The 26,449-nt window shown below is 41.7% G+C and overlaps 3 protein-coding genes across 9 annotated transcripts in view; all 3 read left to right on the top strand.

Moving 5' to 3' along the window:
- Positions 1-11,271, top strand: part of LOC113163766 (histone deacetylase 4-like) — a 53,348-nt gene extending 42,077 nt beyond the window's left edge. For all 7 annotated transcript variants that reach the window (XM_026362708.1, XM_026362706.1, XM_026362704.1 and 4 more), the window contains 15 exons: positions 1,885-2,109; positions 2,537-2,732; positions 3,425-3,558; positions 3,665-3,767; positions 3,873-3,919; positions 4,414-4,521; positions 4,678-4,733; positions 5,010-5,097; positions 5,224-5,343; positions 5,995-6,092; positions 6,487-6,605; positions 6,786-6,919; positions 7,362-7,446; positions 7,768-7,912; positions 8,454-11,271. In XM_026362708.1, the coding sequence (XP_026218493.1) occupies positions 1,885-2,109; positions 2,537-2,732; positions 3,425-3,558; positions 3,665-3,767; positions 3,873-3,919; positions 4,414-4,521; positions 4,678-4,733; positions 5,010-5,097; positions 5,224-5,343; positions 5,995-6,092; positions 6,487-6,605; positions 6,786-6,919; positions 7,362-7,446; positions 7,768-7,912; positions 8,454-8,493 (1,698 nt within the window). In that variant the 3' untranslated portion in view covers positions 8,494-11,271. The remainder of the gene's footprint in view (positions 1-1,884; positions 2,110-2,536; positions 2,733-3,424; positions 3,559-3,664; positions 3,768-3,872; positions 3,920-4,413; positions 4,522-4,677; positions 4,734-5,009; positions 5,098-5,223; positions 5,344-5,994; positions 6,093-6,486; positions 6,606-6,785; positions 6,920-7,361; positions 7,447-7,767; positions 7,913-8,453) is intronic.
- Positions 11,272-13,005: 1,734 nt separating this feature from the next.
- LOC113164314 (ribose-phosphate pyrophosphokinase 2) lies at positions 13,006-20,379 on the top strand. Its single transcript, XM_026363563.1, has 7 exons — positions 13,006-13,313; positions 15,973-16,156; positions 17,722-17,820; positions 18,154-18,278; positions 18,623-18,796; positions 18,900-19,059; positions 19,320-20,379. The coding sequence occupies exons 1-7, from the start codon at positions 13,192-13,194 to the stop codon at positions 19,410-19,412; spliced, it is 957 nt and encodes a 318-aa protein (XP_026219348.1). The 5' UTR covers positions 13,006-13,191; the 3' UTR covers positions 19,413-20,379.
- Positions 20,380-21,304: 925 nt separating this feature from the next.
- Positions 21,305-23,854, top strand: LOC113164733 (thymosin beta-12). Its single transcript, XM_026364173.1, has 3 exons — positions 21,305-21,444; positions 22,638-22,750; positions 22,933-23,854. Exons 2-3 carry the CDS (start codon positions 22,651-22,653, stop codon positions 22,965-22,967), a joined length of 135 nt encoding a protein of 44 aa, XP_026219958.1. The 5' UTR covers positions 21,305-21,444; positions 22,638-22,650; the 3' UTR covers positions 22,968-23,854.
- Positions 23,855-26,449: the final 2,595 nt, after the last annotated feature.

Genomic DNA, 26,449 nt, shown 5'->3' with positions numbered 1-26,449 from the left:
GAGGAGAGGTGGGTGGATGAAACAAGGGATTTCCTCTCCTCCTCCTCCGCCTCCTCCGCTCTGCTCTCTCTCTCGGTCTCTCTCCATATGTTTCAGCGCTCTCAAGTTGCAGCTTTTCACACAAACATCTCTGTAACAGCCTCTGGCGTATTTGGGGATGGACAGAAATCTTGTCATCAATCAATTCCAAATATATGCAGAATTATTTAGAATGACAGAGTGATTTTCTTTATCATTAATGTTTTAATATAAATAGTCCATTATAAGAACATGGACAACAGCTTGATTTGCACTCAGCAAAAACAAAAGACATTGTCTGGTTTCAGCTTATATCTGTTAAGTTTAGCTACTTTTACCTGTTTTATATCCTAGTAAATTAAGCAAAAATCTTTAGTTTTCCAAAGTGCAATTTAACTTTTCCTTTCTGAAAAGGGTTCTGATCCCAAAACTCAACAGGCTGTACCAGTTCCACATCAGAGTTTTCTTTGGGAAGTGTTTTTATTTGCTTTATTAAACAAAATGATTGATACCACTCTCATGCCAGTACATAAATATGAAACTATAGAGAGTAGCCTGTTAAAGACTGGCTACTAAACTGGCTCTGTCCAAAAGTAACAGCAAGTCTACTAATCAGCACTTGTAAATCTCAGTAGCAACATGGTATATCTTGTTTTCTTAACTCATGCAAAAACTGTGAAAAGTGTGAAACTTGTGGTTTTATGTTTTATATTCTACTACAAATATGTTGGGGTTATTCTTATGTTACCAGGCTGTAACATTGATCTGAGAGCATATGTCAAACTGAACTTGTCTAAAACATTAAACAAACACAGTTCTTGCAAAAGACCAGAGCACAAAAGAAGTATTGGTAGCATTTAACTTGTTTGGTATTCAGCCCTCTAAATAAAACATCCCTAAATCTATTTATTAAAAAAGAAAAAATGTCGAAACGAGCTCTATATATGATATTAAACCAAAATATTTGTGTTTTAGACACAGAATAATTTGTAAGATGTAATTCTTTGCTAGATTTTTAATCTAATGCATTCACAATCATTAAGTAAAAGAAGAGTATCAGTTAGAACCAGATTAAATTGAGGTATCTGGGAAAGTAGAGCAGAGGAGGGTGCTGGGGTCAAGGGAGGAGGTGAAAAATGGGGAGAGAGAGAAGTTTGTTTGGACGCAAAGACAAGAACAGTAGAGCAGACGAGGAGGGGGGTGAATGAAAGCTGGTGAATGCTCTGACGTCAATGCTGTCCCCTGGCATGAACCCAGAGGACCCAGAGGCTTACAGCTCTGGGAAACACACACACGCACACACATATACACTCTCTGCTACACACACCTGTAGATGCAACTTACTCTTGAGACTTCCAGCAAACACTTCTCTTTCTTAGTCTTCACATCATAAACACTCACACACTAAGGAGGCGAGTACTCCACTGGCTTGAATGGCTCTTTGAATGGGTCCTAACAGTGAAAGTGAATGAATAGACAACTGAATCACTACTCGGTTAACAGCAGGCCCCAGAATGAGCCGATGAAAAGCAGCACAACAGGGAGTGTGGAATGTCTCTGTTTGAAGAGACACATTTTGCCCCGAAGTACAGTCGGCAGAGCGGCCACTCACATTCAATTAAAACGGATAGGTTTGAAATGAGCAAGACACCGATCTGACTGAGTAATCCAAATTAAGCTTGTTAAAAGAAGAATGCTCCAGAGAAAGGAGTGATTTGCCAGGAATTTGATTCAGAGGAGAGCGTGCCCGTTTGTCTGAATGCAGCCTCACACGTTGGAGGGGATTTGTCACATCCTGCTGTTTAATTGTGAAATAAATTTCCCATCCTAGCATCATCACCCTCCTCCCTCACTTGTGTCCCTCAGATGATAGCCAAGCCCAGCGAGTCACCTGTGGGTCGTCAGCATCAGAGCCACCCAGAGGAGACAGAAGAGGAGCTGAGGGAGCACCAGGACGGTGGTGCTCTGCCGCCGGGGGTCACCATCAAGCAGGAGCCGCCTGACCCGCAGGAGCTGCAAGAGGAGGCGCTGCAGCAGCACAGGGAGAGGGAGCGTGAGAGGCAGGCAGAACAGGAGCTGCTCTTCAGACAGGTAGGGGTGGGGGAGTTGAAAACAACACAAAAAAAACTTTAAAAGTAAGACATCTGCCCTAGTTTACAGCTGCAAAACAACGTAGGCTGAGAGAATCAATATGAAGTTTCAGAGAATTGATTCTCAGACTCTACTTGGCACTAATATATTGTAGGTGTTCCTGGGGAAGTCCCAGAGAGGTGAAAACTGAAAAAACAGACACAGAAATGTAATTTGTAACTGCGAAAATGTTGCTTCATGTCCCATGGCACTCCTGTGATTAAATGTGGAGGGAAAACTGAAGCTGTTTCACTTGTTTTGGCTGCCACCTCATGGCCAGAAGCTGCATTTGCAAAGTAATACATGCCATTTAATGCATTTCCATTTTCTGTATTTCACAAAACAACAATTAAAGATTGTATTAATTCCTCTTTTTGTGTGTGAGCAGCAGGCCCTGTTGTTGGAACAACAGCGAATTCATCAGCTGAGAAACTATCAGGCCTCAATGGAGGCTGCTGGCTTGTCAATCTCCTTCCCGGGACATCGCCCGCTGTCCAGGGCCCAGTCGTCTCCGGCTTCGGCTTCTTCTTTTCCAATCAGCGTCCCAGCCCCTGATCCTCCCGTCAAACCTCGATTCACCACAGGTAAGAATCACCATCCCATAGGGTTACCCATAGCTATTTTTGCTAATATTCTTTCTGTCAAGTTTGCTGTGGAGCACTGATGTATGTATCTCTTTTAAATCTTAAATCTCTGCCAAGCTGCCAGTAGTAGTTTTTAATACAGTAGCCTCCTTCTCATCTGCCTCGAGCCTTTATTTGAGAAGTTTTTTACTCCAAATTTCACTTCCTTCTAAATACACTGGGGACTATAAGAGAAAATTCCATCCAAAAAGCAGGTGAATTGGCCAGAAAATAGTGTAATGATTCCAGCCTCCATCTGGTCACAGCAATAATCGAGCTAGATGAGTAAATCTCGCCAAAATCCTTTTTCTCTCCCACTCTTTGTTCGTCTCAGACATCTGACTGTTTGAACAAAAATGAAAATGATAGAGCTCCAACAAAATCATTCCTGCAGAAATATGAAGCTCTTGCCTGCACTACACTTAAGTTTTGTGACTGTGAGGATGCTATATATTGTATTATTTGTGCATGCATGCACCATGGCTGTAGATATTTTTATAACGGCTTGGCCTAGTTTACTCCCACTCAATTTGCATAGATACATTAGAGAAAATCTGAATCTGAATATCAGCTTGGGAACTGTCATTATTTCATAGTAATGTTTATACAGGAACACGGTGGAGGTATTTTAATGTGTTTGTGTGTTTCTTTAGGCCTGGTCTACGACTCTCTAATGCAGAAGCACCAGTGTATGTGTGGAAACACTAACAGCCACCCGGAGCATGCTGGACGGATCCAGAGCATCTGGTCTCGGCTGCAGGAGACTGGACTGCGAGCGCAGTGTGAGGTACGTTAAAGGTGGAAATAAATCCATGCTGATAACCTGATAAACAGTCAACAAAGTAGTAAACTGCATGTGAAAGTTATATCCCCATCTGTGTGCGTTTGTGTAGTGTATCCGTGGGAGGAAGGCCACTCTGGAAGAGCTGCAGACGGTTCACTCTGAAGCCCACGTCCTTCTGTATGGAACTAACCCTCTCCGACAGAAACTTGATTGTAAGCTCACACAAATACACACATACACACAGCATCAACATTACCCAATTCATAATATCCAGCCATTAACTGTCCCTAATGTCATGTTTATTTCCTAATCACCAGGTTCAATCACTCCCATGTTTGTTCGGCTACCGTGTGGAGGAGTGGGGGTAAGTGCAGTCGCAGGGTAAAGAAGTACAACATAAAACTCACACATACGTTTCTAAAATGATAAATCTGAAGCAAAAAAGACAAAGTTTGACAAAGATACAGAAAGTCAAAATTACTGTGTAACATCTGGCAAATACATGTTGCTCAAGGGAACAGCCCAAAGAAAAAGGGAAGAAGAACATATAGAAAGCACAATAAAGAGGAAAATATATTTAGTTTAGTAAAAATCCAATTAAATAAAAACAAGGCCAAAATGAAAAGAATTACAGTTGCAGTGTAGTTATGAGTTTATTTATAATACAGAATACAAATCAAATTAAAATGAAGGCAAATAAAATTAATATATTAGTAATAGTAAAAAGGTTTGTTGATTGTTTTGCTCATTTAATAATTTAGAAATTCTCACACAGTTTAATGCTTCTCTTCCACATTCATACTGTAATTCCTTGACTTTCTTGTGCAGGTGTGAGACTTGTGTGTTTTGTGTTTTCAGGTGGACAGCGACACCATTTGGAACGAGGTCCACTCCTCCAGTGCAGCTCGTCTGGCTGTCGGCTCTGTGGTGGAGCTTGTCTTCAAAGTGGCGACTGGAGAGCTGAAGGTAAACACCATCACATCATTTTGTGTTGTATAGTTTTCCATTCAGAAGCAGCAATTCTAAACATTACACTTGCAGTATTTTAACAGTGGTTTCGCTTCTGAGTGAACGCAGAGGAAACTCTGAGTGGTGATCAATGTCTGTTTCATTTTTTTCCAGAATGGTTTTGCTGTGGTCCGCCCTCCTGGCCACCATGCAGAGGAGAGCACTCCCATGTAAGGCCAGAGCCATCACTATATTCAGATGGAGACACTCTGTCTATGCATATACAAATACCAGTGTTGGATCAGACTTGTCTGGGGTAGAAATTATGTAAACATAAAGTACTGGGTGCCTTTGTTCTGCCAGCTGTTCTGCTTTATTTATTTTTCATTATCTCTTCACAACCTGTTTAAAATGCAAAATGAAAACATGAAAATTAAGCAGGAAAGAGCTTTGGCTCAGATGACTTTCATAACATGCACCTCTCTCTCTATCTGCTGCCACTTCAGGGGTTTCTGCTACTTTAACTCAGTTGCCATTGCTGCCAAACTGCTGCAGCAGAGACTCAACGTCAGCAAAATCCTCATCGTGGACTGGGTCAGTCTCTTCAATCACCACATTTATGTGACGTAGTCAGAACACAAGTTTCTCCTGCATGTTCTTAAAAAGCGCACGGTGTGGAAAGCCTTGTTATTATAGAATGTGTGTCCTACCTGCCTACAGGACGTTCACCATGGCAACGGCACCCAGCAAGCCTTTTACGACGACCCCAATGTCCTCTACCTGTCTATTCATCGCTATGACGACGGAAACTTTTTCCCTGGAAGCGGAGCACCTGATGAGGTGGGTTTGTTTTTAACCCCTTAACAAAGCATTATAAATGCATTGTGGAATATATTTAGTACAGGACTTAATTTTAATAGATTGTTGTCAAAAAAACAATAATTGTGCAATCAACAACAGTGACCGACTGAACTACTAAAACATGACATGACACATATTAGTGTAATCTAATATTGTTATGTACAGTGATGACAATTTGAGGACAGTAACTTCTTTGGATTTACCCCCTGATTATTTTCAATAATCACCGAGTTTCCCAAAGTCCAGGGTGACTTTAAACAACTTGTCCAAATCCAAATTTTTAAGCTGTACAATCAAAAGATCAAGTGAAAATTCTTTCATACAAGAAGCAGAAGCTACATTTGCTTGATAAATACTGTAAATAATTCTCCCTTCAGTGTTAGAAATCATACATATATGAATTATATGTTTTATTTTATTACTAAATTCTAGATTAAATGCATGTTTGTCTTTAAAAATGACAAACCACACATTTACAAAAAGTGGTGCCGGGTTTGATAAAAAATATTCAGACACAATGCCAAATAATACGTTTCATTGGTATTTAAAACTATACACACTACAGTGACCAGTAGACATCGTCATTTTGTTCGTCCTGAACATATGAGATAATCACATGCTTTTTTGCAGGTGGGCAGCGGCCCTGGAGTTGGGTTCAACGTCAATGTTGCCTTCACTGGAGGACTCGATCCCCCCATGGGAGATGCAGAGTACCTGGCTGCCTTCAGGTACCAGATACACTCCTACACACCAATCACACACTGACAAACCAGTTTGTCTTTGTCCTACTTCTACAAGTACAGTTAGTCAGTCATTCTACTTCTGAAGGACATTTATTGCCAAACATCAACTGTAATAAAATAAGAAAGGGTGTTTTTCTTTTGTAACATGAGGTAAAGTTTGTCTAATACACTAATAATAAATAAAAAAAACCCTAATATCTGAATATGCAAATATCTATAATAAAAAATGTGCTATAATGTAGACACAGCCAATGAATCCCACTTAAGGGGAAATGCTTATAAGGCTGTAAAACTGAAAGTGATATTATAGTAAAACTGTACGTATCTTCTGTCAGCAGTTGTGTTGTATAATCTTTGTACTCCACCCTCACACTCTCAGGTCAGTGGTGATGCCCATAGCCAACGAATTTGCCCCGGACATCGTGCTCGTCTCCTCTGGCTTCGACGCTGTCGAGGGACACCCTCCACCACTAGGAGGCTACACTCTGACGTCCAAATGTAAGTATGAGATTATCTGAGGTGTGTTTATCTCGCACTCCAGCAGTTGACCACACAGATCAAATACAGGCACCCGAGTTGGAGATGGATAAAAGTAAATTACATTATTATCATCGTATTACATATGACCAGTTCATTTACATACAGTGTTTCTACCTCTTTTCTGTAACCCTTCTCCAGGTTTTGGCTATCTGACCAGGCAGCTGATGACCCTCGCTGGAGGCCGGGTGGTCCTGGCTCTGGAGGGGGGACACGACCTCACTGCCATCTGTGATGCTTCTGAGGCCTGCGTGGCTGCCCTGCTAGGCCAGGAGGTAAGGAGGTCACATTGTCAACGCACAAGATCTGAATCCTAATCAAAGAGTCAGTGTGGAAACAAAAGGAATGAGACAACCCAGAGCAGGTTGTTCACACTAAACTCTACTTTATATATCTTGTTATTATTTTGTGTAAAAAAAATTAAAATTAAAAAAGTAAAAAATGTAAATTATAATGAGAACAAAGATGACAGCTGTAATCTGGTCTCCTTCTTCCAGATGTGAGATTTAATCTTACTATATGTGGAATTAATAGAGGTTTTACATAGTACGCTGGACTTCTTTTTCTCATGGTAAAGTGGTCTGAGAAACAGCTCAAACCAGAAAGACAACATGAAGCGATGTTCCATTTTGTGCTATTTCCAGGTCGACCCCTTGTGGAAAGAATTAAAATTCAGCTTATGTTTACATTTTCTGCGTGTGTTTTTGTTCCGTGCAGCTGGAGCCGCTGCCAAAGGCCGTCCTCGAGCAGAGGCCCAACCCCAACGCTGTCCGCTCTCTGGAGAAAGTTTTGGAGACTCACAGTGAGTCGATCCTCAATAAAACCACACTAAAACATATTCAGTACATTTTCAGTAAACCAGCATATACACACACTGGCGTTTCGAGTGAGTAGAAATAACAGATCTGCAAAGTGCAAATCTACTGAATGTTTATGTGAGAAAAAAACTTTCTTTTTGCTTTGGGCTTTGTATAAACAGTTAACTGTGCTTTTTAACTTTTTAACTTCTTTCATTCTCATAGAATTGAGAAACAATTAAATTATTGAACCCACGCACAGGGGACACATCATCCTATCATGCTTGATTCATTTTCCTGTTTCTTTCCTTTTTCCATCCTCTCAGGTAAGTACTGGCGCTCGGTGCATCGCTACTCACCGCGACTTGGACTTTCCCTGCTGGAGGCCAAACGCGCAGACTCAGAGGAGGCTGAAGCTGTTAGTGCCATGGCCTCTCTGTCCGTGGCCAACACCACCACCATGGATCAAAGGTAACAGACCCAAAAACACCACTGGAAGAATTTCATGAAAATCATGGGATTTGGATCTATATATTTATAGACTAAGCCCGTGATCCTTAATAGAATCACCTTCACCTACTTTCAATGCTCTATCTTTACTCTAGGTAAAGAAAAACAGACTACATACTCTATGTTTTTACTACATTATCAGGTACCTATCAAAACATGCAGCACAGCAACACACATTACAACATGATTCCACATAATGTGGAATAATAATGAATTAACAAGTAAACGTTGGCCTGTGATTTTAGTCTACATGAAATCAAGTGGTCAGTGATTACAAAGAATTCTTATGTAGTTTGTACCTACATTTACATTTAGACAAGTTTCTGTTAAAGTTAAAATGTCGACTTACTGTACTCTACCTGCTCTGCAAACAGCAGCAGGGTGCGTCGAGGTCCAAGTCCATGAACGTCACGTACAGCACAGCTGCAGGGCAAGATGTTTACAGGTGGTTTGGAGGAGATATGGAAGCAGGTTTCATGTGTTTTTTGTATTTTCCCATCAGGCCAGAGGAGGAACCGATGGAAGAGGAGGAACCACTGTAACGGAGGGAAACATGAGGGTGTCACGCTGTTACCACTGACCTCTCCGGAGAACATCTCTTTGAGCTGCGAAGAGTCTCGACTGACCCCTTCATTTAGTCCCCCTAACCCCACTCACCACGTCAGTCATCTTGATTGGCGGCCCCTCGGCCAAAACGAGGGAGAGGGGGTGGGCTCAGCCTCAGAGTAGGGAGCCAATCAGGAGACAGAGGACTGAATTGGAAAAAAAATTAAACATAACAGCGTTGCTTTGACGGCACTCGCTCAGAGACACTTATTTTTTCTGTCAGTCTTCGCACCCCTACGTTAGCCCACAGCGGCTAACCAAGTGACCAAGGAAGCGGACGAGTGTATTTGGAGCTGGGGCGAGATCAGGTCTCGTCATAGAAAGGTGTGATAACACTTCTGTGCAGAAACAAAACGGTGCTTTACACAGCTGCCCTCTGACCACATACCGTATGGACACCAGGGACAGCAGACGTCCTCAGCTGTCAAACACAGCTTGGGGATTTTCTTTTCTCTTTTCTCAACTATTTTTCCCTTCAAAACAAGGGCGTCGCAGCAACTGAGATAATATTTTACAAGATGCGTTCACTGTGGCCGAAGTTAGGCTTTTACAAAGATTTGATGGTGAGACTGTGACCTCGCTGGACCAGCCTGTCGTTGAAGGTTGACGAGTGAGAGGAGTGCCTTGGTGAGGGTCCGCCGGATTTCAGGATTGTTCAGGAAAAGATTGCCTTAAGTTAAAAGATTCTTCTCGCCGAGAAATCGACGAGGGAAGGAAGCGGAGAGTTTCGAGTCCTTCCGGGGACGAGAACGACAAAAATAAAGCAAACAATCTTTCAGCATGTTTACTTGGATCGTGATGATGACAGCCTTTATGTCTCTCACAGCCTCTCTTGAAGAGTTACTTTACTTTTGGATGGATCTATTTTTGTGTAAAAAAGAAAAGGCTTTGTAAAGGTAGTTGCCAGCTTCAGTAGAAAAGGTGCAAACATGGAGACCTTCAAACAAGGAAATTAGATAGAAACCTGTCAACAAGGTTTAGCCTTTTATGTAGCCTCCCTTTAACCGAAGTCATCGCTTTGAAAACCACATACAGCGTAAAGCATGCGATTAAGCAGAGACCAGGCATTTGTGCAAGATTTTTGAATGTTATCCAAAAGAGAAAGCCAAGCAAGAAAAGCCAAAGCATGAGTTTGCATTTACAGTACTACTTTCACTGCACTTAGCTGGCAAGTCGACAAACACTTCTCGTATTGGTCCTTTCAGATAAGGCTCCCAGTACACACCGTTTACTAATTTACTCGCTCACACATCCAGTGAGCAGTTCTTTATGTGTGCTGACCGACCTCCCATGCTTTGCCGGTTGGCAACTACCTTGGTTACTAGTGTGAGCTAAACATTAGTCATGTATATTGAATTGAATATATTTTGAGAGGCAGTAATCGAGTATTGCCTGTTTGTATCTACATGTATGATTTTCCACATCAAGTTGTCAATTTACAATATCAGAAATGTGTTTGGTAAGCGTGTCCACTTTTAATTTTTTATTGTATACAGTTATTTTTCTAACTTTTTTCATCCATAGATTTTGTTTTGTGTTTTTATCCATTTTCTGGATAGTTATAGGGCTGCCATTCACATACTTAGTACTATCGTCACTTCTTGTTCAAGACTTTCTTTCTTTTTTGTATTTATCAGAAATGAGGAGCAACTCTTTCTTTCTTTCTTTCTTTATACGGCTCTCTAAGCCTTTCTGCATTTTCATCAACTCTGTATTTATAACGTACTGTTTATAGAAGATTTGTAAATGGAAAATTTATAAATGTACTCTAACTAATGACAGCTATGATATTGTGAGCGAAAAACAGTATGGTGTATGATATTACTCCATGAACATAAAAAAAAGGACGCAGCGTATTTAACTCGTCATCGACTGCACTGTTTTCAAGTCGCCCTCAAGTGAATCGCTACGCAGCACTGCAATTGACTTTTTAACACCTAACATTTGATCACTTTATTGCCTAATTGACATATTTTCCTCCTGTGCATGGGTAATATGCACTTAACCTTTCAACTGTAATGACATCATGCTTCCAAAAAAAAAAAAAGGTTAAGAGGCTGTTTTACGTAACTAGTTTTCCTTGGCTGGAAAAGAGAAGACGGAGACACAGATGTGAGGAAAGTGGAGTTTGAGCCAGTTTTGGATGAAAAACATCAACTGATGAGTTTAATAATCTCTTTCTGAGCATGTGTTGCACTATCGTGTTTGACTGCCCACAACATCAGTGTCTCCTTCTTCCCTTCTCCTGCGGCAAATCCACTGATCTGACACAACTAGTAGATAATATTACACCCACACCAGCCCCCATCTGTTGACTGCTCTGTCCATCACCCGATTAACGACGACTATCATGTTTGTTTTAAGTTAATATCATTTTATAAAGTTTTAAACTTTGAGATTAAGTTGATATTTTTTCATGTCTAACAAACATTCCACCTTGTTACTCTTTTTATTTGGCTTAACATTTTTTTTTAAGATGAATTTGAGGTTTTTTGTAGAAACTTTAATACTGCTCTTTCTTTTTCGCTGTCTGCTCGCGCCAACTTTAACTCTTTGCATGGTTTGTGAGTCAGCATGCCTGCTTGTCTATGTAACAGAAATGTATTTGCACAATAGAAGAAGAACACTGGAGGACTTAAAAAACAAAACCTCCCCAAGAGCACCAGGCAGGACGGTTTTCTTCCTCTCTGGTGTGCAAACAATTCAAAAGACTTTGTCCAAATCACTCAACTGAGAAACATTTGATATTGTTCTTATTGAATATTGTTTCCAATAAGTGATTTTAACAAGATTCAGCACTTACAACATGTATGGACTGTGTTTAAGAGAAACGTGCTCTGCCAAAACTCTGCTACATTCTCACCTTAAAAAGACTCTCCCAAAGAATGTTCATCTTTCAAAGATTTTTAAACCGGCACTACAAAGGTAGAGAAATGATGGATATCGGTTGAGAAAGGGTTTGGGGAAAAAGGGGCATCGTTGTTTGATTGTCACACCCACCTCGGCCAGTTCTATATATATAACCACTGTGGCTCAAGAGCAATTCTTGGTTTACATGTAAATGGATAAAAAAGCTATTTTTTGTTTGTTGTTTGTCTCTCTTGATGAAAAATGTTATCTTTCTTTGGGACCTACGCTTTGGACATTTCATCTCTGACATCATCTATAAAATATATTTCTGAAAAATACAAGTAACTGTGTTTTTTTTTCCTCTTTTGTTTTATTCTTTGTTGCATGAAAGTAGCTGATGGACAGTTCAAAAGCTGAACAGTCAGGACAAAATCAATTCATCACATAGACTCATATTGAACGCGGATACTCGCATCACTCAGCAAGAGATTAGATGTGTAGTATCTGATCTTAATTCCTAACAGCTTTTCTTTTGTGTAAAGTTTTCCTGCTTTTATCACCTCCGTGAAATGATTATTCAAAGTCCGTTGTAGCGCAATCAAAGTGTAAATAATCAGTTCAGCTGGTTGCAGTGCAATTCCTTAATCGTAATCTAGTTTGCAAAAGGCCAAACAGCTGAGAAACAGTATTTCCAGTCTCCATAACACTTAGATTTTTCCCGTTCCTGTGCTGCATCTAAAAAACAGCAAATTAGCAGCTCAGCACATGACAGCAGTGATGGCAGAAAGTGTGAAGACAGCAGGTCTTGAGTTTGAGACACAGGGGGCGTGACGAGTCAGCTGACTCTTCTCTTAGTGGTAAATTTAATTACAAGACTCAATATCACAAGTGTGCATCTGCTCCTCAAAATGAAAACGATTTGATCCTGTTATTGTTTCCAAAAACCCACGCAGCTCTGACAGATGGTCCAAGACATAAAAATCAGCAAAATGTGATTTTAAAAATGACTCAAATCTTTATTTTATTAACAGAATCATAACAATACAGCAAAAAAAAAAAAAAAAAAAAAAAAAAAATCAATAGTGCATGAGAGTATATTTACAAGGAAAGAAAAGATAATGGGGGCATTGTGTGCAGTTTCATGAATAAAAGATCACGACAATATGAAAATTATTAACTAGTGAAATAAGAAAAAATGCATATATAGTATCTCTGATTCCCTCATGATGACTACTGGTTATAAAATGACTAATAAATAAGAATATTCAATAAATAATTACATTTAACAAGCCTACACCCAAAGTGCTTACATTTCTATGGCATCACAACAGTAAGAAACTATTCAAAGCAAGGTTACAGCTGCTTAAAATGCACAATAGGACTTTAAAAATACAGTATTATCGGGTAAAACCAGATAAAATAGCAGCCTAGTGGAACATAATGACATGTAAGGAGGGATGTAAGAGAGTAATAGTGTGCGTTAATGGAAGATGAGGCCTTGGAGAGCTTGGTAAACAAAACAGCAGAGGACTGAGTGTACATGTGTCAGTGCACTACTACCCTGTCCAATGAGGGGAGGGCACTTCCCTTTTACCATCCAAACACTGACCCGATATTTCCTCTCCGCCGATTGTCCCCAGCGCAGCACCAGTGCAATGCCGAGGCTGCAGCACTAGCGAGCTCATTTCCCCCGTTTTCACAACCCTTCCGTGGGGCGACCCGTCTCATCTCTTCCATCTTGTTTTTAAAATTCGTGTTTTTTTCTGGAGCAGAGCGCGGCGGCCATGCCTAACATCGTGCTTTTTAGCGGGAGCTCGCACCACGACCTGTCCCAGAAAGTGGCCGATCGTCTGGGGCTGGAGCTGGGGAAGGTGATAACGAAGAAATTCAGCAACCAGGAGACATGGCAAGTACCGTGGGACTTTTTGCTTTCACACACGACGTGTTCCGATGATTTGACACCTGTAGCATGAGACGCGGAGCGGGTGTCCGCTCATGCTGCTCCAGCCTCGGTGTCCCATGTGGGAGCATGTTAGCTTCAAGCTAGCAGTACTCAACTTATTGGGTAGCGGTGAGCGGGGCACACGTGACTAGCTAGCCGCATGTAAATACACCAGGCCCCGGGGATGGATGATTATTCTTGTGGAGTTTTGTGCATATGTCCGCTTTGTATATTCAAGTTAGTAAAGAAATGAGCCGCAGAAACGGGAGGAATTACGCACCGTTTTATATTTTAGCCGTTGCGCATTATGCTAGCTATGCTAACTTTAAGACTGTTTCCCGTGTCAGCGGTGTTTTACTGCCGAGCCAAATTTTGTACCAGGTTTGCAAAGTCTAACCTCAAATCGGTTGTCAAAGCATAAACCAAGTGGAATAACGATTTTTACACATACATGAGAAGGGGTCGCTGTTTGTTTCATGGCCCCGTTTAGAGGTTTAAGCAGCAGCTTGTCCAGAACTGGGAACTAATTATTACAGGTACACAGAATTTAACGTTACACCTTAGTGCGGTTGACTAGCTAACGATAACTGACATTAGCTAGCTGCTTTCCCTGATAATACCATCACATTATTGCTACAAGCGTCGATACACATGGGTAAACAGTGTTTTCTTTGATATAGTCATTTTAGCTGAAAATATCTCAGTGTTATTATCAGGAATTTTACATGAATTTACGTTAGCTGGGGAGTTACAGACGATAATGCGTTCATGTAGATAGTTAGCTGGTGAAATGATAGTTTGGAGCAGCCTGCTGGTAAATAGGAATAGGTAGCTGTCATTACTGCCTGTTTCAGTCTCCAGTGGTTAAATCACATGCATTTCATTTGTGATCTTTCCCAAAGTTGCTAATTGTTTGTGGAGAAGTATTAGTTTAACATCCTCTGGCCCTGCAGGGTTAACTGAGGTCATGTGGTGAACCCCCTGCAGGATGGCCCACTGGCCTCATGCTGCCCATCTCATCACTGCACTAAAGGGAAACTGTGCTCTGCATTAATGTGTGTTGTGATCCTGTGGCTCTGTGAGCATCAGTATCGTCAAAGTTGGATTTTATTCCTGCTGGGGGTCACTCGCTGATGCATTCAAGGTACTGTGATGCACTCTGGATAAAAGCAGCATCCACCAAAAGTGCACAAGTTGTTTTGTAATCTTTCCTTTGCCTTATTGCATCACTTTGATATTTGTAAAGCTGTCTCATTGACTGCTTTATCCATTTCTAAAACCCTTTCTGCTGGTGTTGTTTTCACCCACAGCTCAGAAAATCCAGGGAAAACTCTGATTATCAGTGTCAAGGTTTCTCTCTAGGGAACGCAGCTGTTTGGGTGACACAAAGTGCCAAACAAAGATTACTTTCTCATCCTCAAAAACTAACACGGATATGAGAATGATGCACTCATAGTAGCTCTTCTCACAGCTCCAAAACAAGTTTTGGCAGGTGACTTGCAGAGGTCAAGGACCAGGGCAAATGGAGTGGATTACTGAGAATGAAATGTCAGGAATGCTTTTTGTGTTGCATAAGAAGAAGTGTCAAAGAGTTTAACAGTGGTTTTCTTGGTGTCAGAACATAATTACTTTAGTAATTTAAGATGATTTAAAAGACAGAAAGGCCGCTTCCCTTTGGTTTCCTAAGTGTGGAAAAGGTCATTTCTCCTGGTGCCATTTCAACCAACTGTTTAATTTTATCATCTGTAGGAGGAAATATTTCACTGTGTGGTTGTGGTGATCCATCCCGAATGTCTGAATATAATAGTTTTCACATTTTATTGTTTTTCTACTCAAAGTGTCATATATGAGTCATAAGTCCCATACAGTAGCAAGAAAAAGTATATGAACCTTTTGTAATTTCATGGTTTTCTGCATTAATTTGTCATAAAATGTGATCTGTTCTTCATCTAAGTCAAGAGTATTAACAAATATAATGTGCCTAAAATAATAACACAAAAACATTTTCACGACTTCATTAACAACAACCATAAAAACCTTATAGTGCATAGCGCTTCCTGTAGCTGGGGATCAGAACTGCACATTGGAGGGAGTCAGGAGGGATCTTAGCCAATTCTTCTTGCAGAACCGCTTTAGCTCTGTCATATTCTGTGGACATCTCATGTGTGTGGCTCTCTTCAAGTCGTTCCATAGCATCTCACTGACTTGTTTTTATGAAGCCATTCTGTTGTGGCTTCTGTGTTTTCGTGTATTGTCCTGTAGCATCACCCAACTTTTACAGAGTTTCAGCTGACACAGCTCACATTATCCTGGAGAATTGTCACTCCCACCTTTTACAACTGTACATGTCTGTATGTGAGACCGTGGGATCCTGGTCATCTCCCACAGAGGAGTGTTTCTCTCACACACACACACACACACACGCTTCTTGCTTCGGCATCTCCAGCTGTGTGAACGCGTTTCTGTACATAACTGCACACATTTGTCCCAGTCTTGGCTGATTCGGTGAAAACGGGTGTTAAAGCTCATCTCACTCAAACTGTCGACAGCCGCGAGCCTAATCCTGCATTTAAAATGTTTCTGTAATAAAATATGTTGCGTTCCCTGTTTGTGTTTTAAACAGTGTGGAAATCGGGGAAAGCGTCCGAGGCGAGGACGTGTACATCGTGCAGAGCGGCTGCGGCGAAATTAACGACAACCTCATGGAGCTGCTGATCATGATCAATGCCTGCAAGATCGCCTCGTCATCCCGCGTCACCGCCGTCATCCCCTGCTTCCCGTACGCCCGGCAGGACAAGAAGGACAAGGTAGACGCACATACATACAGCTGACTGTAATCTCTGGCATGTTGTTTTCTACATTATCTTTGTAAAGCAGCTGTAACATGCTTCAGACACCTCCCTCCACTGTGGGTAATGAATAACTAGCAATATGGAACGTCTTTTGTCTTTTGAGGAAAAGGTGTATAAGTTACAGGAGAAGTAGCTGTGTGGTCATTAACACTTAACATGTCCTCTTTTGTACTTTAATACATTATTTATAATTTAATGTTTATAAATGCTAAATACAGAAGGTCAAATCTTTGCTAATATTTGTTTTACTGCTTTTTGTTCTGATGTGAACTTCCAAGAAATCACAACTGTAACAAATGAAGTTGCTCCAGTTTTACCTTAGAATGAATGAATGTTATTTTTTGCCTTTGGCTCTGCAGGCTGACACGTTAACTCGTTCCTCTGTTATGTATTAATGTGAAAACCTCACATCAGTAAAGTTAATGCAGTTTGAGCTGTAAAAAGAAATTCTCAGTTGACACTTGCTCCAGCAGGCTGAGAAACGGGTTCATGCAGTCTGCTTGTCTTGTAAACTATTATCTTGAGTTGCTAAAGTGCCTGCAACAGCAAATTTTGTCTATCTGAAGCAACACGAAAACTGTGGTTTTAAAGCAGTTTGCTCTTGGAGAGATAATTTTCCAGTCAATCATCCTGCTCGTCCTTCCTTACTTGCTCCCGCTCTACCTGTGTGCACAGTAAGCTCCACGTATCCAATAATCTCTCATTTTACTCTCATGCGTGTGACTTGAGGGTCAAACGCTCTGCAAACACTGACCTCATCCGCTTGTTGACTTCAGATAAAGATTTTTCTTTGTCAAACGTGCTGATTGAAGGAATTCTCCCCTCAGTACGATGCCAATGTTGAGTCCAGTTCACATTTCACAACACTGAAGGTTTTGGGGCCGTGATTGAAATGACCTAGTTGACATTCGTCACAGTGTTGTTCAGAATCTTAATGTGGATTTTCAAAATGTTCTTTTGTCATATTAATCGCATTCACATTAAATTAGCATTTTGCTTAAGAAGTTTTCTTCAGGCTACAGTGATTAGAAGACGATATGAGTGAACTGAATCCTGGTGTAACAGGCGTCTTCAGTCTACACATTCTGCATTTTCTCTGAGCACTCGCACAAACGCAGCTCAGCCGTTATTTCCACGTAGCTGCATGTTTTGTCAACAAGCCCCGAAGCCCAGTGCCTGACGTGCTACACGTTGTTGCTTTTTCTTAAGCGAACAAGCCCGAGGCAGCAGCAGCGCGTAGTTTTTTAGCAAGACCGAGCATAATGGGAAAGGTCACAGGTAAACTTTAGCCGAGAGTCACAAGTCCTGACAGCATGTTCTTGAAGAAGCTCAGCTCAGACCTCAGTGAATTAAGTGTTTAAAATGTAGAAGAGCTGAAATAAAATCACATAAAATGGTTTTGACAGTCTCCAACATTAAGTGAAGGGGTGAAAAACTCCCAACGTTGAAGAAAGTTTCACTATTTTCTTCTTAATTCACTTCACTTACTTCAAGCGACTGTGTGTTGATGCTTGTCCCAGAGTCGAGCGCCCATATCGGCCAAGCTGGTGGCAAACATGTTGTCCGTGGCCGGTGCCGACCACATCATCACCATGGACCTTCACGCCTCACAGATCCAGGTCAGTTCACAAAGAGTTACGGCCCTTACACTCCTACATCCTACAGTACTGATTTTGTAAACCCGTAAAGACCTTTGAAGTTGTAGGTTATTAAATGGCTTCTCTTTAGCTTAAAGGAATAGTTCCACATAAAACACAAACTTTGTGACACAGTTCGTGTTTTTACGTTCGTGTTTGTTCTGATTAGCTTTTAAAATAAGGAGTAGCATTTTCATATTGTTAAGTTGACTAAATTGAGTTTCAGTTTTGCTGCCTACCTGTATTTACTGAGCTGACTTTTGTTTAAACCTAAAATAATGCACAAACTTTGTCTACCTTTTTTTTTTTTTTAAGGGCTTTTTTGACATTGCTGTAGACAACCTGTACGCAGAGCCTGCTGTTCTGCAGTGGATAAGAGAAAACATTCCTGAGTGGAAAAACTGCATCATTGTTTCTCCAGATGCTGGTGGAGCAAAACGGTAAGACGCCGTGACATCTGAGCTGCATACGATCAATTTCTACACGGTGAAATTCCAGTTGTGCTGTCGACAATTATTGTGTCGTGTGAGTCGTATTTAAAGCATCTAATTCAATTGCGAGCCTCTCAACAGTCATGTTCACATTAAGAGGCATTAGCGGACGCTTACTGATGTGCAGGCGTTTCTATTAATCTGCTTAGTTTTTGACCTTCTCTCCATTTGGAAGTAACTTGATTCGCTGTCATGTCCTGACAATTACTAAAATCAGACGAGCAGCTAAAGGTTCATTATGAGCGTCTAACGTCTCCCGGCCCCTCACTCTGTTCTTCCTGTTCTCTGTCCAGCGTGACGTCCATCGCAGACCGCCTGAACGTGGATTTTGCTCTCATCCACAAAGAGAGGAAGAAGGCCAATGAAGTGGACCGCATGGTTCTGGTGGGAGACGTCAAAGACCGCGTAGCCATCCTGGTGGACGACATGGCTGACACCTGCGGCACCATCTGTCACGCCGCAGACAAGTCAGTATCGTTAAAGTGCAGTCTGACTCTAATGTTGAACACCACTGATCCATTCAGACGACACTTGCTGTAGAAATAACTGCGTCTCCTCCTCACCTTCCAGGCTAATTGATGCTGGGGCAATAAAAGTCTACGCCATCCTCACACACGGCATTTTCTCCGGTCCCGCCATCTCTCGCATCAACAATGCCCCGTTCGAGGCCGTGGTGGTAACCAACACCATCCCACAGGAGGAGAAGATGAAGGCGTGCCCAAAAATACAGGTACAAAGTTTTAACTATACCTTCCTGCACACTTGAGATTTAAATATAATGTTTTTAATCAACATATTGTGCGCTTTTAGTCTCTCAAATTGATGAGTCGTGATGGGTGTATGGTACATATTCAGTAAGACAAAATGACTTACTGTAATTAGCCAGCAGTTCATCTTAGGTGTATCTGGTGCAGGTTTTATTAATGTGCCCTAAAATTGCAAATCTGCCACAGATGCCACGTGCAGAAATAACACACTCGTTTCCTCCAGGTCATCGACATCTCCATGATCCTGGCAGAGGCGATAAGAAGAACCCACAACGGCGAGTCGGTGTCCTACCTCTTCAGCCACGTACCTTTGTAAAAGCCAAGAGAAGGGGCAGCCCCCTGCCCTCTCTCTGTCCCCCCACCCCCTCCATCAGGCCACTTGGCTGGCACTTTTGGCCACATATCTTCAAGAGAGGCCTGAAAAGAAAGGCCTTGTGGTTTTTGGCCGACCATAAGTGACTGCTTAAAGGTCACACCCACACGTTTTCTTTGACATTTTCACCCAGGAGACAGAGAAATATCACCTCCTCCACCGAAGACCAAGTTTGTATTTATGAGTACTTTTTATTTCTCTTATTTCCGTTTCAGCTTTGAACCCTGCAACGTTCGGTCTCCACTTTAACCAAAGGGTCCATTATGTAACACTGAGTTTTATTTGCATCCCCCTTTAAATGAGGCCTTCCACTGTTTTGTGTGATTAGAAATATTTTGGCTTCAAACATAAAATCAAGTAGGTAAATGTGAAACTGACCCTCCCACCCTGCAAAGTGTTTGCTTTAACAGCTGGTAAGCAAATTAAAATAATGTAGTTACAGTTAAACCCCTTAACGCTATCATCAGGCCTCAGATTGTCGTTTAAAAGCTGCACCACGAGTCAGATTGTGTTGACGTGATCACAGACACAAAAAGATTAGGATCCCAGGACTGAACACATTATATTTACTCACTTTTAGTTCCTAGTGAGCCATATTCAGCGTGCCGTCACATCTTATGCTGTGTCCTTTCTCCCATTAAGCTGGCACATCAGTCAGTTCTTCTGATTGTTCTAAGGGTTGGGGTTAGGTTCCACAAGGTCATGAAGACTAATTATCACAGCTCAGTGTTTTTTTTTTTTTTTTTTCTTTTGATGTAATTGTCACACCTGGAATAGGTCTTTTCTGTTTGAATGAGGTAGGTTTCAATTTACCAGTAGATGGAAAAGTTGGAGGACAAGAACGATTTAACTTTTTTAGAAACATGTAACTCTTCAAGCTTTTTCTTTGACAATAAAGCTTTGACAATGACTTCCTGGTGTCCTGTGTGCATTTAACGGGGCTATACAGCTGTTTGGTATTGCATTTTGTAAACATCATTTGTAAAATACTAGTGAGATTTATTCTGATACTGACATTTTAATTAAATCAGCAGAGGGTGAGGAAAACACCCAAAACTTCCCATAATGCTGCTTGATACCATCCTCCCTCAAAATATCCAGCAACTTGTAAACTTCACAACCTCAGTTTATTAGAACTTATAATATATTATATATATAATATACACTTTATTATTACTCATTTAAGGGACAGTTCCCATTCATGAATATACTCAGAATGTGGCTTAACACTCTTAATGTACATAAGCAGATGTGCTAAAGTTATTGTGAAATCAAATGTAGTTTGAAGATTTCTCTGTGCTCACTTCGTCACCACATTTGTTCTTTGACTACTTAAAAACTCAGCACATCTGATGGTGAATGTTTAAAAAGTGTGATGTACTTTAAGAAATCTCTATGAAAATATGACAACATGCAGCTAAGGAAAAGTAAACTGAGTGATGCATGACATGAGGAACATGAAACTGCCACCAGGAGGAGCCCAGTCTACATTAATGTGCAGCCCGAGCAGCTGCAGACAGAACAGTGAGGAAGGACACATTCTGTGCATTTTAAGTCAGTACAGTCATTTTTTGATCAAATCAACTTCAACTATTGGGACATTTTAGGTAAAACGTCTGTATTAATAGTGAACTGAAGTATATTTAGACCATGGTGACGCAAACTGATAAAAGAAGAGACTGAGCGCACAAGCGGCACCATCACAGTAAAGCAAAGACGAAATAAAACCAGATATTTGTATTTATTTTCCGTACAAGATGACAACATCAGACATCTTTGAGGGTTTTAATTATTTGGTTTCACTATTAGAATGGAGCTTTTGTATCCCTCCAGCAGGGGGGATACGGAGGATGAGAAGTGATGATGTCAGATGTCATTAGCATATTTCTGGCTATATCTAATGCTTGCGCAAAGACGCGCCACAACTGCTGCAACACACTGACCAGAGACCTTCCAGCCATCAGCCAACTCTCCGGTAAGACACATTGAACAAATGATTTCACTTCTTTGTGCGTCAGTGTGACCAGTTAAAGAGAGATAGACTATCAGGTTAATGTTACAAATGTGATGAGTGCGCATGGATAAGATGTGCCAACTACAAAACCAACGATAAAAGATAAGATAATGTGGTTTATTTGGTGAATGCGTGTTGTTTTTGTGTTCTAAAGGCTCAGAATAGGCTGTGATGTGACAGCAGCAGAAGCATGGGTTATATTTTTGTCTAAATGACAGAATCAGCCCTTTTTCTTTGTTGCCGTTTGTGGTCGAGCTGCATGCGTCTGGTTCTGTTTTTAAAATGACGCCTTCACGGCGCATTATTTGCTCATGAGCACGCGTGCTGGCTGTATCTGAGTAGATTTTGAAATTGTTAGGTTGAGTTTTGGATTTTACGACCACCGTGAATGAGCAAAATGCCAATCTGGGCGGTGGTTCCTTCAGATTGCGCCCCAAGGGGACAAGTACGTGACAAGTGAATTTGCGGATGTTGCACAGCTTCCATGTGGAAAGTCCCCGAGTGGCCACTCATAAATAAATGCAGAACGTTAAGAATATTACATTTTTACTCGTCTATTCTAACTTTTGTATAATATTTGAACACAGACATGCAGTCTTCTCTTTTCTTTTTACTATTTATTTCATTTTTCTCCGTCTGCCCAGCGTGGCAGCTCCTTTTGTTATATAAATGTCCAGTTTGGACGCCTTGGACTGGCTTCATTGTCTGGAGCAGCCTCTCCGCTATGTGCCACATCCCTGGCTGTGTGTTGGATAACGGGATGGATGGCAGTCAAATCACGCTGGGCAGAGCCGCAAGCGAACAAAAGAAGGCGGACGCAGAAAAGCAGTGTGCGGTTGCGCATGTAGTTAAACTGAACAAATGATTTTTAGCCACTGAGATTTAGGCAACGCCCTACGACTGATAGAAAATCAGAGAAGGCCACATGCTCGGCTGGTTTGGCTTTTTTTTTATCAACGTCATCAACTTTATAACAACCTCATGAATAAACAGAGGATGTTTCCTTTATTTAATCAGCTCCCTGGCTGCTTGTTAGTAGGCAGATGACAAACACATGTAGTTTGCACATTAACACTTCTGTGAAGCACTGATCCGTAGACTGGAGATAGTTATCTGCTCCCTGTTAAACTGCCTGCTTCTCTATGTTCTTCCAGACTATCTGCAACCATGTGTGACAAGCCCGACATTTCAGAGGTGACCTCCTTTGACAAGTCAAAGCTGAAGAAGACAGAGACGCATGAGAAGAATCCCCTGCCCGACAAAGCGAGTAAGTGACAAATTCCTGCAGCCTGCCTGTGTGCAGTAATGTATGTGATGTAATGCGTTGGACATTACATCACATCTTAACCATTTCAGTGCTGCTAGTTATCAGGTACATAGGAAATAATGAAGTGGGATTTCAGTTTTTGTGTGAACCTCATATCTGCTTTCCTCTCTTTCCCTGTGCAGCCATTGAACAGGAGAAGGCGGCAGCGACTTCTTAAAGCCCTTCCCTCCCGTCATGCACTGTACACCCCCCTCCTCTTGCATTGCCTTGTTTTCAGTCACTTCTTTTAGCTGTATAACTTTGTAACCGAAATTATGAAACATTAGTAACCAAGCTGCACAGCCTGTGGACGGATGAAACCTTCGTCAGGGCAGTCATGCCCGTCCCCTCGACGGGAACCACCTTCACGCTCGTCTTTCTGTCAGGGAGATGAGGAAGATTTATCAGATGGGGAGTCGGGGAACTGCGGAAGACGGTCCTAAAGGTGCACATCTATTCTTCAGCACCACCTTATCTATCAGCATCGATGTGCAACAGAGAGGCCTGAGGGACGGGGCGTGGCATGCGTCCCAGGAAGCTCATTATTGTTTCACCAAAACCACCAACACCCAACTTCCTGTGTGGCTGCTTTTGCGCCAAAGCTGAGGCGTCAGGCTTGTGTTTGTTTTGTTTTTTTGTCTTCTAATTTTCAGAAATGCACAAATTTGTTTGTACGCTGGCCAAAATGTAAATGCCCCAAAAATTGATACTGTCGTCTGTCACAGTGTTTTTTCTTTACTTTATAAAAAAAGTGTAACAGATTCCATCTTGATCTGGGAGATGCTCAAATGAACCTTATTTACGGTTCAATTTTAACATACTTTGGCCCTTTTGTTCGAGTGATTCGGGATGGCTTTTAAGTTACAATCTGTCTTTGAATTGACTTAAATGGGGAAAAGGAAAACAAAATAACACCGGCAATTGAATCCATGTGTTTGCTTTTAACTGTAGATCAAGATTCTTTGGAGTTTTGTAAAGTCCCAGCAGTCATGTTACTCTGCCACAAACCATTACCAGAAATGGAAAACCGTGAAATGTTGTAATAAAAAAGAATTTGTTACTAAATAAGTGTATTGCAAAGTGCTTCCTCTGGCATTGCCACACGTATCCTCAGACATTTATCCGAACGTATTCACTAAACCACCACTGCTGCACACTACATCTCTATCCTCACACTGTAAATGTGCAGTTAGCCTCATTTTACATTTGAAACAAATCCAAACATCATACTGTTGCAGCTTAAAGTTGATCTGCTCCTGTACGTCTAAGGAAGGCGAGAAGGAAGAGAAATGCAAAGCTAATCTTAAAGCTAGTTATTATTAAAAACTAGAGCTGGACTTCCTACTGAGGATCTGTTTGAACCTCCAGGAGCATGTTTCTTCGCTCTACCCTCACATCTAAAGGAATTTAATTTAGAAAGCAAAAAGAAAACAGGAGCAAAGTGGATCAGTAACAATGGTCACGTATCTGGTACCAAGTTTGCTGCATTAGTGAACAGTGGCTTACGGGACACGTGCCATGACCCAGAGTACGGAGCCTCAGTGGGAGATTTATTCAGCTCGTCGTACCAAACTGCCGTCATCCTAAATTAGCCATGGCCTGCAAAGCCTTAATGTCATTAGCATGGCATTGCTGACATTTCCTGTAAACGGCATGCACTGAGAGCACCTATATGTAATGGTTTGGATCTATCAACTGAAAAGTTTTCTGCACTATGTCCGAGAAAAAAGCTGACAGGCTTCGTCAGCATTGATGTAGTGATGATGTGCTTTGAATGCTAAAGTGACCAGTGAGGAGTTTCATCACATGGAGCATGACTTGAGATTCTTGGTGCATCTTTGTGGACAGTATTTTAATTTGGTGGCTTTCTGGCGGATATATGCTACACTCGCTAAATGTATCATGTGAAGAAGGGACATTTTTACAAGTGTCATTTCCTTCCAGCTGATGGTGTGATTGATCTCAGGCCATGTAATAGTCCACGAGTCTTACACGTTAGTGTAAGTGGATTGGTGTTAAGTCAGTTGCTCCTAATAGGGCATTAATCTGCACCGAGGAGGGAGGGGTAGATGTGAGGTTCAGTGGGCTAGTGCAGACTAGGCCATAACCTGGCAGGCTTGCCTCGCTGAGATGGGATTAACGTCTCTCGTCTCCCATTTCTTCCCCCTGCCTCACCTCTGTAAGCAGCGTGGTGCCACACAGGCCTGCAGCAGCAGTAGTGCTTCCCGAGAAAGTGGTGGAGGATTTAAGGTGGAGCAGCAGATGGGGGGGAGGAGGAAAAGGGGGGTCAGATGTGTCAGCGCCAAGCTTGTTGGGATTCTACGTGGGTCCTTCCTGGTAACCCATGGCAACAGCTGCTGCTGAGTCACTTCCTGGGGTTGGGCGGTCAGATGCTTGTTATGCTCACAGAGATATCTCAAATGCTCGTCATTGGCACTGTTGGCGGGTTTTGAATTCTCGAGAGATGATGTATGTTGTCTGCATTTAGATATACGTGACCGTTTGTCTCCTGCAGACTTGCGTCGCCAGTGCTTTTAAAACTGGCCTGATGAGCAGATGCAGAATGCACATGTGCCATTGTTGAAGCATCATTAGCAGGCGGTTACAAGAAGAGCATTGTGCCCCTGTTCTTAGCATTTACTGACGGACTGGCGTAGCTGTGAATAGTTTATGACCACAAACACTGAATTTTAGATATGTGGCAACTGCTAAATCGGTCATTCAAGATATGATATGACTACAGCCATGAGAGGAGAACAGAGAGAGACTGGTTCTTTGTGTGATCCAGACACTGAGCTGAACAGTCATACTCCCACAGACGCGGTCACAGTGTCTGTTGCTCACTTGCTTACAACTGTTCATCCAAATCTGGACATTTGGATGTTCATGTCTTCCTCTCTAGCATCATTATCTAAATGTTTTCTTTAATGTTCGTGCATTGCTGTAGTTTAAACCCAGCTGTGAGCACGGCTGGAGACTCTCACTTACAATCACTGGCTCGATTGTTGGAGAAGACGTGACATGAACAGCCACATATCAGCATCACTCGGCGTTTGGTGTTATATTATCTGCAGGTACTGTTGGTTTTTCATAAGGCCGACTGAGTCTCTCGCTGGCAGAGACAAACACTGTCTGCTGTGGATTTCCATGGCAACAACCCACCCAGGAGCTATTTGTCGCTGCTGGTGATGCAAAGTGTGCCGGCTGACCACACGTTCACACCTGAGCATTATTTTTCATGCGCTGTTTTTATCCACTATGCTTTCAGAGATATAAACAGAGAGAGGAGGGGCGGAGCAGGAAAAACATTTGTGTTTTTATTTCCTGTCCACACCATTTGACTTTAAATTGCCCTGTAGTGTTATTGTTGAGCGTCGGCTGTCTCAGCTGTCAGCAGGCCAATGATTAAAACAACATAGAGAAGATTGAACACAAGCTGCAGCCTGCAGTTGTGCAACATTTGCTGCTTCTCTGCTGCTGTGTTAGAGGTCATCGAACACAAATGCTCATCGTTAGTGTTTTTTTATTAGCATATGGCAATGACAAGCATGTGGAGTATGTCTGTGTGTGTGTGTGTGTGTGTGTGTGTGTGTGTGTGTGTGTGTTACCTCATAGGATGTGACTTCAGAGTGTAATTTAATACAGCTATCAAAGCGCCCG

This window comes from Anabas testudineus, chromosome 2 (genome assembly GCF_900324465.2).
Source record: "Anabas testudineus chromosome 2, fAnaTes1.2, whole genome shotgun sequence".
NCBI lineage: Eukaryota > Metazoa > Chordata > Actinopteri > Anabantiformes > Anabantidae > Anabas > Anabas testudineus.
The sequence above is the reverse complement of the archived record's forward strand: the minus strand, read 5'-3'. Positions and strand labels throughout refer to the sequence as shown.